We start from the raw sequence: 16,524 nt of genomic DNA on the forward strand, positions 1-16,524 counted from the left end.
ACGACGAATACAATGTATAAGTAACACCAACATAGAGTATCAAGTAACACTCGTTTATACAAGCAACCTCTAACATGAAATTCAAGAAACTGCAGTAAAACAGAAAAAAAGTAACGGCGAATACAATGTATAAATAACACCAGCATAGAAGTCAAGTAACACTCATTTATAACTTTCTCCATATTAGTTGAACACATCACGCCATCAAATTGATGATGTGACTGGTCACACATGAGACACAATGTATTTTAAAATAGCCCAAAACGAAATATAGAAATGATAGAGAGAGCAAGTGGAACCGTGAAAGTGGAACAAATAGTATTAAAATTCACTTCTACTCAAATTATTATTATTTTTTAAAAAACAACCATGGAATACTAAAATACGATTATTTATTGATTAGGAATATTAAAATACAAATTAAGCCATGAAACGAGGTATTTATGTTACTATTATACGAACATATAAATTTGCCATTTTTATCAGTGTTTGCTCTTTCTTTTCCTATCATCATCATCATCGATTCATCTTCATTTTTCGCAGTCGTAGATCGCACGGGAAGCAATTCGACCTCTCGCTTCGGCATTTTATCTTTCCTCTTTTCCCTTTGATTCCTGCATTCATTCACAGCTCTCCGCACTCAATCGGGTACATTTTCACGTTATTTATCGGACTGTTTTTGTTAATTTGTTTGTTTAAACTTAAAGATTTAGGATTTTTGTTGTTATTTTTGGAAAAGATTGATGAGAAATTACGTGAATTAGGTTACTGATTTTCTATACATTTGAAAAATTGGGGGAAGGTGTACCATGCTGTAATTTTATGTGACATTTGTGTGTGTTTTGATTGTTTTGGAATTGAATTTTGAGTTTTCGTTGTTAAATTTGGTGCAAGAATCTGGGTTAGATATCATTCCTCTGTTGGTAGATTATCGCAATTAATTAAATATTTCCTGTTTTGTCGTTTGGTTTTCCTTTGTTTTATGGAAAGAATTTGAATATGCCCTGACTTAATTATTGTATAAGTATGTTTTACGGAAAACCTAAATGATTGGCGTGCTGTTATTTTATTTTTTGCTTTATTCTTCGTGCGCTTCGTAAATTATTTCCATTTTGGATGTAATTTCAAGAAATTCCATAATATTTTGCTTTTTTGAGTTGTAATTTGCTCAGTGTATGGTGTATTATGAAGCTCTTGTCCTTGACAGTCTGAGGCCCTACGATTTTGTGTTTTTGATTCAGATTGAGTGTGTAAGCAATTGTGTTATACATAATGTAGTCGGCTAGTCGCATTGATTATCTGGAAAAATGCAATCAGCAAATTGGGTTTGCTTATATCTGTTATGATTCTTGTTTTGTGCCTTGGTTCATTCCCTGAAAGATGCTATTGAACTGTTTAATTATGGCCACAAATTGTTTATTTAGAATTTTAGATAACAGTGAGTTGAAGTTGCTCATAATTGTAAAGGTAATTAGATGGGTAAGTTTAAGATGATGGCTTCATCTTTTATGTGAAACCACCTGTTTTTTTTTTATTGTAGGTACTAGTGTGTCTGTGTCATTATTATTCGAAACAGAAAATTTTGTCCGACTTCTGAAGTAGTACTGTACTAGTTGTGGGAAAAGTCTTGATGATCCTTTACTGTTTGTATGTGAAATTTGTTTACTACAGAATGAAGTTTTTGTCTAGTTTCGCCAAACATGTTTTTGTGGAATTTTTCTCCAAACTAGATTTGGTGTAGTGTAGTTTGTGGTACATTTATGACAGTGGACTTAAGACATGCTATGACAAATCAATTTAAATCTTCTGCATTGAATGATTGCCTTTCAGGAAGCACTTCTGTCTTTCACTTTATCACAGCAAAAGATTTCATTAATGGATGTTTATTACATAAGTTCATATCAGGGAGGATTCTGTTAGAACTAAGAGACTCAATTACATGAATAAACTTGATTTTGTACTTAAAAGAATAATTGATTTCAGCTCTCCCGTTATTTGTAAGCTATTTGATCTATAAGTAATCAACAACTTTCTTATTAAGTTATTTTTTCATTTATTTACAACGCATTTCGAATGTTCTTAAGCAATTTGTTGCATTTTTTTGGGAGGAGACAATTCTTCTTCATGTTCTGCCTTTCTGGGGGTCACTAGACTGCCTCAAGCATCCAAAGTTTCAAACTGCGAAAGAGTTGTTTGTATAATAAAATAAATTTTTTGAGGAGAGATTAAACTACTTGAAGGAGTATAAATTAACTTATTTTTCCTACTTATTACTCTGGAACACAGTCCTAAGCTTGTGGTCTACGAACAAATTTCAAATAATCTGAGTGATTTGTTACTTAACTGTCAACAAATTTCATATGAGTTACTTCTCGCAATAGAGGATCGTGAGCCAATGTAAAATATCTGGTTGGACCATTTGGTAACAATAGCTCTCTTCCTACCAAGTAGAAGATTTCTTTCTTCATCACTTTAAATATCAATTATGGCATGGCAAGTGAATACTGAATACATCTTTAGCAATTAAAGCTTTTTATGTTTCTTTTCGTGAAAGCTTTTGATTACTTGTGGATAATTTCTGAATTATGCCTTTCAAATACAGGGAAATCTTGTGGTGTGAACTCAGGATATTGGTTAGTTCATACTGCATTTAAGCCAATCAAGTATCAAGACTATTTTTATGTGGGATTTGAAGTGTGAATGATGTGGAACTCCAAGAGCCTGCTTTCTAAATGAAGACATCTCGTGCATGGCAGTTTCGTGTAAGAGATATGGTGACTATGTCTGGGTCGCGTCAGAGATCGCATATGAAGAGGCCAGTATGGATCATCATACTGGTTTCTATGGTGTGTCTTTTTCTCATTGCTGCCTATGTTTATCCGCTCCGAACTTCTGCACCCTGTAGTTTCTTTCCCTCTAAAGGTTGTCTAATTTATGCCGAAGAAGACACCACACCTTCCAGGGAGCTGACTGATGATGAAATTTATAGCCGTGTTGTTGTTAGAGAAGTTTTGAAGACACCTCATGTTGAATCTAAAAACCCAAAAATTGCCTTTATGTTTCTGACCCCTGGTACCCTACCTTTTGAAAGACTCTGGGATAAGTTCTTCCAGGTTAGTTCATATCCCTCCTTTCCTTTGTTAGTTTTCTGTTTTTAGATTAGGAAATCCTTTCGTCACTGTTTATGTGTTATTAGTATTTTTCATCTGTCTAATTTCACTTTAACTGGTTTATGTCTTGTTCCCTCTCTCTTGGCATTCCTCTGAATGAGGTAGTTACTGGATGAACAACTACTGGGTTGTGTGTCTTTGCAGTTTGCATTGATGCATTTCCTTTACATTCTCTCTTGCTCACTTGAGGTTTCTGATATAACCTTATATTTTAAATCTTTCTGGTCACTTATATGGACTAGTTATCCTCCATTCCACCAATGCTATTTTTATGGAAGAAAGGCAGACGTGGACTTTACCTCCAGTCTTCCTATGAAGGCTTTGGGGGGGGGGGGGGGGTGATGACTTTTGGACATCTCTGTTCTGTTATTGAGGGGAAAAAAGGATGAAGATGACTAACAGTGCTATGAGTCATGGACATGGTACACTGGCTACCAAAGAAACAGTGAACAGAGTGAATTGAAGGAAACTTTGGGTACTGTGCATTAAGGAGTGATTGAAAGATTAACTAAAGGGAGGAGAAATTTGAGCATAGGTGTCACATATTTAATTTTTCTTAAAATTCAGTCATTTTTGGGTATAGGTGATTGCCAAAACTGTTAATTATTGTTCCTGGTCTTTAAGGCTTTATATTTTCTTTCTTTCGAAATGTTATAGCTTGACTTACATGATGATAAAAGTAAACTTCATGCTTACTTCAGAAGTTCTTAAGTTGGCACGGAAAGTACAAGCATGCAGAGCATTTCCTCTTTCCATATTGTGCATCAATTTTTTAAGAAGTGCATTTGGCATTTTCTGGGGAAGCTGATCGAAGGCTGTGTGACTCATGTCTTAATATCTGAAGTAATTGGCAGTTGGTAGAAGACACATATGATCTTGGAGTTTGATACGAACTATGTTGTTGAGGGAGGCCTTCCTAACTTTGAAGCTTTCATTTAAGGACTTGCCATGAATGTAGAACACATCAATATGAGTATTAGTTATGAAGACTTGTTTGGAAGATCTGAAACTTTTCTCTCATTTATCTAATATGAGTATTGATTAGACCGGGATTAAGCTCGTCCGTGTGCTGTAAAAGGATCGAACAGCCTAAATTTGGACTTTTGGAATTTAATGGTTTTGGATGGAACTATTTATATTGCTCTGAAATGCCAAGTATTATGGGAAACCATGTTAAGTATATTAGCATGTTATAATTTATATTTACCCTGATTGCTTAATTGGAATGGTCTCCCTTTATGTAGTAATGTTTGAATTAGTACAGGTCTACAGATTGGCATGAACTGTCAGAATAAACGCTATATATTTGATTGGTAATGTCCCAAATGCTGTAGCCTTGCCGCTACCCCAATTTTACACAACTACTTTAGGGTTCCTGTGATTAGAAGAACAAATATTGACGTCTACTGATAAACGAGTTTAAATAATAAGAGCAAATTTTGAAGTTTACTGATATATGAGTTAAAAGAGTAGATGGCTTTAAAAATCTTATTCTCTTTTGCTTTTGTTGTACTCTGTATTGATTATACATTTTAGAGAAGGCTGAAATTGTTTTTTGTTGCTGAGTTTTTGACCTGTATTCATTCTTATCATCTCATAAATGATATACAACATTCTGTTTCCTCAGGGTCATGAAGGCAGATTTTCTGTTTTTGTACATGCATCAAGGGAAAAACCGGTGCACGTAAGCCGTTACTTTATTGGTCGAGACATAAGGAGTGACTCGGTAAGTTTGTTACTTTTGTTGTAAACGATCCTGAGTGGTATCACATATTGTATTGCCTGCGCACAAAGTAACATGAGTAAGACAAAACAAGAATATGGATGGGAAAAAAAAATCATGGTTGTACTGCCAATTTGGTGTTTTCCTGCTGCATAAGAAAAAATCTCGATGTGGCATTATTAGGAATATTTAGCGAGAGTTACTTTAAAGGATTAAACTTAATTGGACAAGGAACAAATAGCAGAACAAGGCAACAAGCTCTTGATCTATTCCTTGTCATTCTCTGTTTTAGGGCAGCTAATTCATCTCAAAATTGCAATAGACAGTCTTCTTTTTATCATTTATAACGTTATGGACTTCCAGCATAAGTTCTACTCCCATTATTTCAGTTATTCACTTATTTTTACTTGTTACTCCCTCCATTGCCCGAGTTCTACTCAGTTATTGTAGCAATAGAAACCAATGAGACCTCAAGCGAGAGACCACCCACGTGGGTGCTTTTTCTTTAAGGAGGGACGTAGAGAATAAGAAAATTATTAAATATTATTGGGTCTCACAAAGTGGGGTGAGAGGTGATATAATATGAATAAAAAGATTGATGTAAATGGAATAAATTAGAAGTGAGTAGACTTAGAAAACATCTCAAAACGGAAAGTGAGTAGAACTTAGGAAAACAGAGGGAGTAACTGTTATTGTGACTACTCAACGAAATATATTTGTAAAATTTAATATGTTTGTAATGCTAATTATCTGAAGGCCTGAACCAATGTCTACCTAATTAGCTAAACCCCCATACAAATGGAAATCCAAAATATGCAAATTGGTGCAGGTGAGTGGTGTTCCCTTAACAAAACTAGGTAGTGAATGGTGTTCCCTTATCCACTCTCATGCCACCAATTAAGTCATACTATAAAATTATTTGCTGATTTTTAAATTATTGCAACTTTTTTGAACAGAAATCACTAGTGAACTGTTGACATGTGCCCTTAATTAATGACTCTTTGTTGTGAGCTAAGAAGCCCTATTTGTGCTTTTAAAGTGGCATTGTTAATTGGATTTATGCCTCTGTCATAATTTTCACAGGTAGTCTGGGGTAAAATCTCAATGGTTGATGCGGAAAGGAGACTTCTCGCTCATGCGCTTAAAGATCCTGACAACCAGCACTTTGTCTTACTATCGGACAGGTAAATGCCACTGATTGCTTTTGCTGTAGCGTTTATGGACTTGGCAGTTGGTACATGGCACGTGTTGTTTGGAAGACAAACTCACGATCAAATGTCAATCATGATAACTTTATCTTCCTTTTTACTCTTTGCAGTTGTATACCGCTTCATAATTTTGATTATATTTACAACTATCTCATGTTCACGAATGTCAGCTTTCTTGACTGGTAAGAAGCTAATTCTGCATGAATAATTATGTGACTTATTGACTTAATTGTTTTCAGGCACCAACATGGGTCCCAGATTCTAGTATAATCGTGAGACTTGTTTTTTGTATTACCACTTTACCAGTGTATATTGAACTATGTTACTCAGACCTGGCTACTAGTATATGACACAGCTATGTCTCCAGATTTTGTCTTGACCATCCTCTCAAAATTTTGCATGTTTTGATTTAAAATGAAGTGTCAAGCATCCAAATCCATGTTGAGGTGAAATTTAGAATTGAAATAATATAGGTTTTGAATAATGAGTGTGTTATTTTGAAAGTCTGCATTGGAATCAATTCAATCAAACATATGTTATTTCCATTAATTATTGTTTCACTAGAACACTATTTTTCTGTAGCAAAATTACAGTCCAAAACTGATTTTGCCTGTGCAAGCAAACATATTTCACTATTCTTTCTTGTTCAAAGTGTGCTTGATGAATCTGTCTTCTGTATTAGGCCTTCAAAATGAACCTCAGTATAGGTTACTAGGTTTATGGTCTTGATTCTATGCTTCCTCAGCTCTGATTAACTTTCTATCTTTATCTTGTTGAAAAAAGCTAATTGGCCTAGATTCTCTCCTTCCCAGTTTTCTTGATCTTGGACCACATGGTACTGGAAGATATTCTGAGCACATGTTGCCCGAGGTTGAAAGGGAAGACTTCCGGAAGGGTTCACAGGTATGAATTGACTCAGATCTAGCTTATGTGATTATAGGGCTGCGGAATGATTCACAGTTGATCTCCATTTGTCAAGAATTATACAAATATCACTATGCTTGTCAGAAATTAGTCAGACTGGGTGTGATGAACTTTTTCCATCTTTTCCAACCAAAAAGAGAGAAATGAAAGTAAACCCTGCTCTTTATGTTTTCCCCATCCAGGTTTTTCTGTGTGTATGTCCAAGTGCTCTTCTTTTTCTTTTTCTTTTTCTTTTTTTCTCTTTTTCACCCTTGTTTAAAACATTGTTGATATGAGGTATTCTTATTCTAGAAGTTTTCTTTAACCAAAGTTCTCATTTGTAATCCAATCGTGGTAGACTTGGTGAACAACATATAGCTCCTTTCTTTTTCTTTTTTGTAATTTCCAATAACAAGTCTTTTTTGCAAGTATTTTTCCTTTTTTCTGAAAGGTGCACCTGCAATGAAATAGTGTGTTTGAAAATTTTCCTGATAGGAAAACTAAGATAGACCTCTTTTTTATTTCCTGTGGCTTTCCTTCTGGATTTATGTGCCTTATATGTTCTCTGAAGAAGCAAGAATTACGTCTAATATTAGACGGTACTGAGAGTAAATCATTGCTATTTCAAGAAATGTAAAGGAAGACCATTCAGTACAATAGTCAACTTTTGGTCATAGTAGGTTCTCTACAAAGAATTGACTGGCTTACAACTTCATGTTTCACTGTTTCAGAGTCATTGGAACCATTTTCTGTGGCTCTATGTCAGACAAGTTGACTAGTTGAGGACAGAGTCGATCCATGTCTTTATGATTCTTCTCTTGGTTGTAACTACTGTTGAGTATTTTGCTTAGGTTTTAGAGTGTTCATTGGGAGAGAATCAAGCCTATTGAAAGCTTGAATATCCATTTCTTTACTGTAATTTCCAGCTTATTTTAATCAAATTATCTTCTTCCTGCCTGTCATTAAAGATGTGTAAGATATGTTAATTCATAGCGTATTATTTGTTTTACATATAACTGTTCATGTGATTGCAAATTTAACATTTTTCGTTTTTAAAAAATCTTTTCCAGTGGTTCACCATGAAACGCCAGCATGCCCTAATTGTCATGGCTGACAGCTTATACTACAGAAAATTCAAGCTGTATTGCAAGGTAAACTCTACAATTGTGAAAACGATGCACCTGAAAGCCAAGTCTATTATGGTTTTGCTTCCTGATTGTAGGCTTAACCTGGAAGCCTAATCTATTATTTAGAAAATTCTATATTTATTAATTATTGAGCCACAAATGAAAATTATTGAATCACCCATGCAAAATCACTTGATATGTGACCATCCGTAGAGCTGGTAGCATATTGCTTATGAATAACTAACTAGAGTGCTGATGTGTCAATGGAACAACTACTCATGGGTGCCGTGCTTGTTAACTTTGTCCATTCTGAATGAAGCTGATTGAGACTATGAAATACTTTACGAGGTGAAATTCCAGTATTTCCAAAAGCTTAATTTCCCATACTGGTGGATTAAGCAAAGTTTGGAGAGTGGACCTGAAGTGGGATTAACTGTGATTCTCATGATCCTCCTGTACTCTGTTCATCTTCTGTGCAATGCATATGATAGTTACTAAAGAACAAAATATTTTGATATTTAAATTCACCTTTCTCCAATAACTTGATGAAGTGACCATGGAGATGGGATATTATCACATCTGTTGAAGATTTTTTGGATGTAATCTGTGCTAGGTTGTTGAAATCTAGGAATCGATTTCAGTTTCTCCGTGGTGGCACCTTTAATTGACGTTGCTGTTTTTTCTTTCACAGCCAGGAATGGAGCATGGAAAGAACTGCTATTCTGATGAGCATTATTTGCCAACTTTCTTCCATGTTAGTAATTATTATGGAGTTAACTTCTCTACCATGTGTTGTTGATCATCCAGTATGTATGTTAATGTTCCTCACTCTATGTCTTTTAATATACTCAGATGACTGATCCTGGAGGAATAGCAAATTGGTCAGTGACATATGTTGACTGGTCTGAGAGAAAGTGGCATCCCAGGTCTTTCAGAGCTGAAGACATCACTTTTGAGCTTCTAAGAAATTTGACAGTATGATTTTTGTCAAATCTGAATCTTGCTTTTGCATTCAATGTTAATGAGCAGCTTGCTAACTTTCTTTTGGCATGATGCAGTTTATTGATCAGAATGTGCATCTGACAAGTGATGATAAGGTATAAGATCTTCTTAGAATTGTAAGTGTGAACTTTTCAATTTTTATGGACTTGAATCACTTGACAAATGAAAGTTTTCTGTTACAGAATCCAGTGACAATAACACCATGTTTGTGGAACGGACAGAAGCGGCCTTGTTATCTATTTGCTCGGAAATTTTATCCTGAGACATTAGGAAAGTTGATTAATCAGTTCTCCAATTATACAGTGGTATAATGGGCGAACATGTTCATTCTTTTTGGTCAATCGATATGGTTGACCTCGTATTTTTTGGTATATATTATCATTAGGATGCAACGAGACTTGAAAGTGGAATATAGTCAGATGAATTTGCTGCACACATACATCCGTTGCAATGTTCTGAAATATCCGGTGATGAGCTATCAGCAATTCAGCAGTGCTTGACTTGAGGGCCTATTTTGTTGCAATTGTAGGCCAACTAATTTGCAGTCCCTTCTGCCTCCCCTTAGGGTTCCTTGTTAGCCGTGAAATTTTGGGTTACAGAAATGCAATTAGGCTTGTTTTTAAGCGAGTAGATACTCATAGTATAACTAGCCCCCTCACTTTTGGGGTGTAGTAGTATTTTTTTTTTAACATTGTATTTTAGTGCTATCAACTTTGCTTTGGTAACGAATACGAAGTACCCCGTCCGTATAAGCTAGAGATATGTTATTTAGAAACCAACACTGTCACTGTATCAGAGAAAAAAGCAAAGAAAAAGTTCACCAAATAAAAGGTTCATCTATAAAATGATGCATGGAAAAGATGCACTTCATTGTATCAAGGTAGAGAATAACTTGTAGCTTATTTACTACATTTTACAATGATTTTTGGAACGTTTCTAACCAAATGTTCCTCCGTACTTCTTATATGATTTTGATTCGAACACGTAAACACCCTTTATGGTTACAAGTAGCATACCTGGATTGTCTCCTTAACTTTCTTTACCGGAGACATTTGGTTTAATAATTCGAAGAGGGGATTAATAAAGTTATTACAAGCAACAAAAAATAGTGCAGTATAGCTTACATTATCCACAAGTGCTAGTGTTAATTGTTAAGTGAGTCACGAGACTTGATGGCATGCCTATGTTTAAACAATGAGATATGAACAGTGAAAGTTCAGAACGAATTTTGTATTTGTAGCAGCACTTCCTTATACAGGGATTGCTATCATACTTCACTGTTGATGGGGTAGTTCATCAGACGATACGCAGCATGCCTAATATGGAGTTGAGTTCAAAACCGAGAACTTTCAGCTATGGGAGTCGACACCATCTCCATCAGCCTTTTTTGTCGTGGCAGGTTCCACAGAAATCAGTCGTCCTTGGACTATCTGCATTGAAAAGAAGCAGCTTCAAATGCAAAAACAGGAGAACTTTGCAGCTTGGTAAGTTAATGAGAGAAGAAACATGAGCCGAGAAGAAACATGAATAAGCAGTTACCCAATTAGTTGAACAAATATCCTTTACCAGTGTGTCGTTAGTGGCTCGATCATACTTACAGCTCTTTACAAATGTAACCACAAACCACAAATTTGTACGAGAAAAACTGCTAAAAAATTTGTGTTTTTAGTAACTAGGCATCATTTTCAAGTTACTGTAAGTAGTATATGTAAGTAGCCATCAAAGCTTCTATGTAAAATCTATTGATGAGTCCAGATGGTTATGACCTTATGGGCCTCACATATGAACGCATAATCATACAATTTTCTTACACCAATTTCGGACAGTGTGCACCTTTGTATTTAACTTAACATTTTCTCTACAAATTCTAAAAGGCAAACACCTCATTCCATATACCTTTGACTAATTAGATCTTAGAAGGTAGCGGTCATTAGTCATTACCCAACAAAGAGAACTCACGTTGGAGAAGGGACCTTCAGCATATCTATAACTCTTCTTCCAAAAAAATAACATCCTCCCCTCTTAAAGCTCCGATGACAGGTATTTCCATCCCAAAAGTCTTACACAAGACAAGAACACAACATATCCTCTGTCCAAACAGCAAGAGATAAAGCCTAGGGAATAATTTGATATGAGAAGCTGCATGACTGCATCCAAATATCTCTAATAATAACATTTTCTCTCCATTTCCAGCTTTTTTACTCAACCCAGGCGTTTAGTACATTGTCCAGCAATATAACAATCCGTGGAAACTCTAACCAACCAGGGCATCTGTAGCTTATGTACACCAACTGTAAAAAGCAGATAGTAATCTTCCTAGATCATGCTATGAATCAGCTAAGCTTTGGACAGATGTAAGAGGTGAAATGTGAGGATTAAAGAAAGAATATGAAGTTTGATTGATTAATAACTCGAAAACAGCAATAATAGAGGATAGTTAGTTAGTTAGTTACTACGTACAACTTACAAGCATTCTAGACTCTAGAGGCTTGTTATCTCCCAAAATGTAAAACAACCAACAAAAGAGCATCCATTCTAGAGGTTTGAAGAAATCGTGCTTGAGACTTCAGCATCCTTTCTCTCTCCCTCCTCTCCTCTATTTATAGAGTTCGTCCTGTAACTAACTAGCTATCTAATGACTGAAAAGTAATGCTACTCGCTAAAGTGCCCTTCCCCTAATACAGATCCTTAGCAGATCACTCTTCTCCTAAGGGCCCTTCTGTATGATACCTCCATTTCCATTAAAAGAGTATTCAGATCGGGAGGGAAACCTGGAAAGGTCGGTAAACCCACTATTCAGATCCTGAGACCTAATAAAGATGCACAGCCTGGGTTTTCACTTCTCTTCTACGAAGCACGGAAACATACTCCACTATGTTTCAACATTTAGAAACCCACATAAAAGGAAGTAACACCTCCAAAAGAATCAAGCTGCCAATTCAAAGGTTCCATGTTATCAAAATTTCAAAATGTCCAAAACACCAATTTTAGACGACAATATATAAAGGCTTAACTCATGAATATTACTTACAAGCATACATTTTTTTTTTTTAGGAATTTGAATAGCTTGTCATTATTTGAAACCCTGGGAAATATGCTGCTCATCAACGCAATGGTGCTGTTTCACCTTAGTTTGCAGTTTGCCGCTAAACCTGAATTATAACCCCATAAAAGGCAAGCCCTAACTCCAGGCAAGTTTCCCAAAACAAACTGTACACCACCAGATTGTTGATGCAATCAAATGGAATGGGAATAGTTATTTTATAGGGATGGAATTTTGAATATACGCAGCACTTAATAATAGTTTGCAGTTCAAACGCTTCAAAGCAAACCCAAACTGCAAACCAAAACATGCAAGCATTTGAATTGAGCTAGAAATATAACATCATTTCTCAATACCTATTTCTCCCTCTCTATCTTATCCCTGTTAAATCCCAAACATGGTGACTGTAAAATACTCAGGTCACATGAAGATGCACAATGAACAATCTGCATACTGAAATTAAACAATTAACCCTGGGAATTGCATAAATGTAAAGCTGAGCAGTAAATGCTAAATTAGACCCTTTACTTTCTCCACTTAGTTCCGCAGCAGATTATGCTTATGAGCATCCACACCGCTGCCCCCCAACCCACCCACCCTCTCTGCAAGGGGGAGTACACACAAAAACATACATGCAAATTACAAACAAACAAAATCACTACTCACTAGCAAGAAGGGTGAAATCATCAGAATGAAGGAGAAAAGTACCTTGCAATCCATACTCTTAATAGCTTCATGTGCCTCATCTTCCGTCTCAAATGTAACAAAACCAAACCCCTTTGTTCTTCCTGTCCTACTATCCATTATCAACCTGGCTGCAGAATACACAATTAAACCCCATTTGTATAAACCACAATTAAGTCGCTCAAACTTCCAAAATTGAATAATGACCCAAACAATAGTCCTAACAGAAGAAAAAGATGACCACCAGAAATGCTAAAATCTACCTTCTTTAACATTGCCGAATTGAGAAAACATGCTCCTAAATTCCTCATGTTTTGTGTAAAATGAGAGTCCTGCATCAATTATCCAAAATAAATAAAACATAATATCAATAATAATCTCAATTCAGGTAGTAAATTCTATGTATCTTACTGCTTACAAAGATCTCTGAGCTGAATCTAACGGTTGAGAACTGAGACTTCAACGCCGTAAAGCATCGGAAACTCGCCCCTATTCTCATCCTCTCGTACTCAAAAAGTCCTGATTAAACCCATCCCAAAAACATGCAAAAATTGGCAAACTAAATCAAACAAAATCCATCACAGCCAATAACAGTTAATTAGGGCTCAGAATAGTTAAATTAAACATGGGTTTTGTTAAAATTTCAAAAAAACTTGGGTTAATATAGAGTTTGAAGAGCACAGCAATTAAGATTCATTTTTTATCAATTAAAGTTATTAAATCAATGGTCGGATAAGGAACAGAGAAAAGTTGAAAATATACAGAAGAGAGCTCACAGTGGTTTGCCAACGACGAAGGTTTTGTTCCAAGAACACGACGAGTGAGGAAGAAGGTAGAAAATGAAATTTGTTAGCCCTCGCCCGCCTTCGGCGAGTGGACTAATCTCCCGCTGGCGTTTGCATGGGTACCTCGATGGGTAGCATCCCTCTCAGTTAAAATTTTTTTCATTCCTAAGGCTCGAACCCGAGACATTGGTTAAGGAGCAAGAGGCCCTTAACCCCTCATGCCAACCTCAATTGGTAGAGCTCTGTATTTGACTATTTGTCTATTTGGTGTGAGACTGTGAGTCGCGCAACTTGGCTCATGACGTCCAATAAATATTTACCTATAAAAAGTGTACTTCCTCCATTATTATTTATATGACACAATTGAGTTTTGGACACTATTTATATACGCTCTTTTGACTTCCTTTTATGGTCTATACTTAAGAGAAAACATAGTCGTGGTGGATCTTATTAAATTTGTGTCAGTAAATATTTTTTAAATATCAACTTTTTATAAAATTTTTCTTATCCATAATTGGAGATGTAACACAAGTTTCATTAGAGGGGATATTGAGTCTATTTTTCATAACAAGAATCTAAATACGAATCATAGAGAATAATGACGTTGATAAAGTTAAGATTTTAGGTGCATATCTACAAACTTAATTGTGATCAAGTTCATAAAGCTCTCGCTTTGACTCAGGAGGTTGTCACCAACACTGTCATCTTTGCTTCTACATCCCTCATGTTTTCGTTGTTTTTACCGGTCCCGCTCATGGCTCACCCCTGCATATTTTTGGATTTTTGTATAAATCCTAAACCTTTAAAATAGTCACAATTGGAGTACTATTCTTAAGAATAGTGTTATGAGTCACAAAATGGTGAAATTCACTATTCCTAAGAAATATATCCTAAACCTTTAAAATAGTCACAATTGGAGTACTATTCTTAAGAATAGTGTTATGAGTCACAAAATGGTGAAATTCACTATTCCTAAGAAATAGAATTTTGCACTCCTTCCCTTTAGATTCTCTATGTTGATTACTTGATTGTTCCAACAACCTAGGTTCAAGCCTTGGTACTCCCATATTTTTCCATGCTCCACTTGCTTAACATTTTTTCTTTCTTTTTCTTTTTCTCCCTTTCTTTTCTTTCTTTTGCTTTTGAAATTTGATCGTTTTTCTTTGTTTTCTAACCTAGCTCATCTCCCTTCTCCCCTCCTATCTCCTTCGCCTCTTTTCTCTCACTCAAACTCATTAAAAAATCGTCAAATTTTAAGCTCCAAATTTCTTCAATGGCGTAAAACAAAACCACACTATTTTCTTTTTTTGAAACAACCTCCATTGGATATCCTCAATTTTCCAAGCATCGAAAAACAACAATTCCCCCCATATCTCTTCTCCCTCTTCTTCATTGATCTGATCTGAATCTTCCCCTCATTTTCAATAACTAGGGTTTCTACTAAGTTTCGTCGATCGAAGAAAAAATGTCGGGAGTAGCCACAACGATGTTCCTTTAGACATTAAAGGTAGAGTTCTCATATGGCGGGATTATCGCGGCGATGTTTCGGCGGTTCAAGCTGAGAAATTCTTCACTAAGTTCCTCGGGAAAGCCGTTCTTCTGATCTATCTATTTTGCTTTTTTTGTTAATTTATTTTTGAGTTGAATGAAGTTTAATTTTGATTTTTAATAGTTTTTTTTTTGGTTTGATCTGATTGATATTTAGGCTGTTTGTAATTTTGAATGTTTGATATGGATAATTTACTTGTATTTTTTTTACTGACGTCTATGTGTAATTTGGGGTTTTAAGTTGAGCTTTTTTCAATAATCAAGCTTGATTTTTTGTTGTTTTATGAGAACTAGATCCCAATTGGGACGGTGGAGTTTGAATTGCTTGTTTTGAACTAGATCCCAACATTTTGCTTGTTTTATGTTTCAGTTTTTCAAATTGGCTTCAACGCATTGAACGTGTATTGATGACCATGACGATTTTCTTAATATGCGGTCATGTTTGTGTTCAAGTTTAATGCAACTCTTGTCATGTCACTTGCGTTTGTTAATTATACTAAGTTTTTTTGAACCCTTTCTGAATTCTTTTTTTTTCTGGTTGGTTTTGTATACTCATTCGTCTTTTCACATCTCTTGTTTTCATTCTTATGAAGGTAAAATGTTTGGAAAATGCTAACTACTGCAAAATGTTGTTCTCTGTATCATTGCAAGGAGAAATGAAGCAACTTCTTGATAAGCTTGTTGTGGTAAGGCGTACAACAAAAGCAGAAACACACTTCAACACAAGAGAATGAAGAGGACGACACTCATCCTCCCTTTTTTCTTAGCTTAGCTTATCTTAGGCACTTGGAAATTAGTTTGCGTTTTGCAATACCCTATCTTGGGAAATTAGTTTGCGCTTTACGAAAGAATTGAAATATTAGTCTTTTCATTTGCAACGTATTAGAAACAACAATCACGCATTTACTTAACATTTTATGAATCATCTAATTTGATCTAACTATTCAACCTACTTACGGGATTTTTTTGCTAATTGATTCCAATTTCTTGGGGGATCGCGCGTTAGCGCGATCTCACAACTAGTGTGTATAAATGAGACATTCTTTTATTGTTAAAAAATATTAAAAGGAAATTTATCAATGATATTTTAATGGGCATGGCAATACGGTAAATAACGAATAAAATTGGGGGCATAATGGGAAAGAAAAATGATGCAAAACATGGAGGCATGTTTGCCTTTTTTTATAATAGGAAGAATTTTTGTGTTTGCCGGGTGCTTTTTTCCCCACTATATATGTTTTTTAAGTTCTAGGGTGTTTTTTAAAAGTTAAAATTTTATTATATATGTTGTCAGGTATTTGCTAAATAATAAAAATTAGACGAGTATGGGT

General features: G+C 35.3%; 2 protein-coding genes across 3 annotated transcripts; one reads left to right on the forward strand and one right to left on the reverse strand.

The window, feature by feature from the left end:
- Positions 1 to 439: 439 nt before the first annotated feature.
- Positions 440 to 10,008, forward strand: LOC110799844 (glycosyltransferase BC10). The gene is made up of 11 exons (XM_022005110.2): positions 440 to 648; positions 2,603 to 3,113; positions 4,798 to 4,896; positions 5,977 to 6,077; positions 6,212 to 6,283; positions 6,914 to 7,004; positions 8,075 to 8,155; positions 8,823 to 8,885; positions 8,984 to 9,106; positions 9,190 to 9,228; positions 9,316 to 10,008. The coding sequence occupies exons 2-11, from the start codon at positions 2,733 to 2,735 to the stop codon at positions 9,442 to 9,444; spliced, it is 1,179 nt and encodes a 392-aa protein (XP_021860802.1). The 5' UTR covers positions 440 to 648; positions 2,603 to 2,732; the 3' UTR covers positions 9,445 to 10,008.
- A 199-nt stretch (positions 10,009 to 10,207) lies between these two features.
- LOC110799845 (glycine-rich RNA-binding protein 4, mitochondrial) lies at positions 10,208 to 13,783 on the reverse strand. 2 transcript variants are annotated; one of them, XM_022005111.2, is made up of 5 exons: positions 13,637 to 13,783; positions 13,272 to 13,379; positions 13,124 to 13,192; positions 12,885 to 12,991; positions 10,208 to 10,563 (listed from the first exon to the last, which is right to left on the reverse strand). In XM_022005111.2, exons 2-5 carry the CDS (start codon positions 13,357 to 13,359, stop codon positions 10,483 to 10,485), a joined length of 345 nt encoding a protein of 114 aa, XP_021860803.1. In that variant the 5' UTR covers positions 13,360 to 13,379; positions 13,637 to 13,783; the 3' UTR covers positions 10,208 to 10,482. The 2 variants fall into 2 exon arrangements, with proteins under 2 accessions (XP_021860803.1, XP_021860804.1); XM_022005112.2 differs by having other exon boundaries at positions 13,623 to 13,665.
- Between the last annotated feature and the right edge of the window lie 2,741 nt (positions 13,784 to 16,524).

This window comes from Spinacia oleracea, chromosome 1, assembly GCF_020520425.1.
Source record: "Spinacia oleracea cultivar Varoflay chromosome 1, BTI_SOV_V1, whole genome shotgun sequence".
In the NCBI taxonomy this organism is placed as follows: Eukaryota; Viridiplantae; Streptophyta; class Magnoliopsida; order Caryophyllales; family Amaranthaceae; genus Spinacia; species Spinacia oleracea.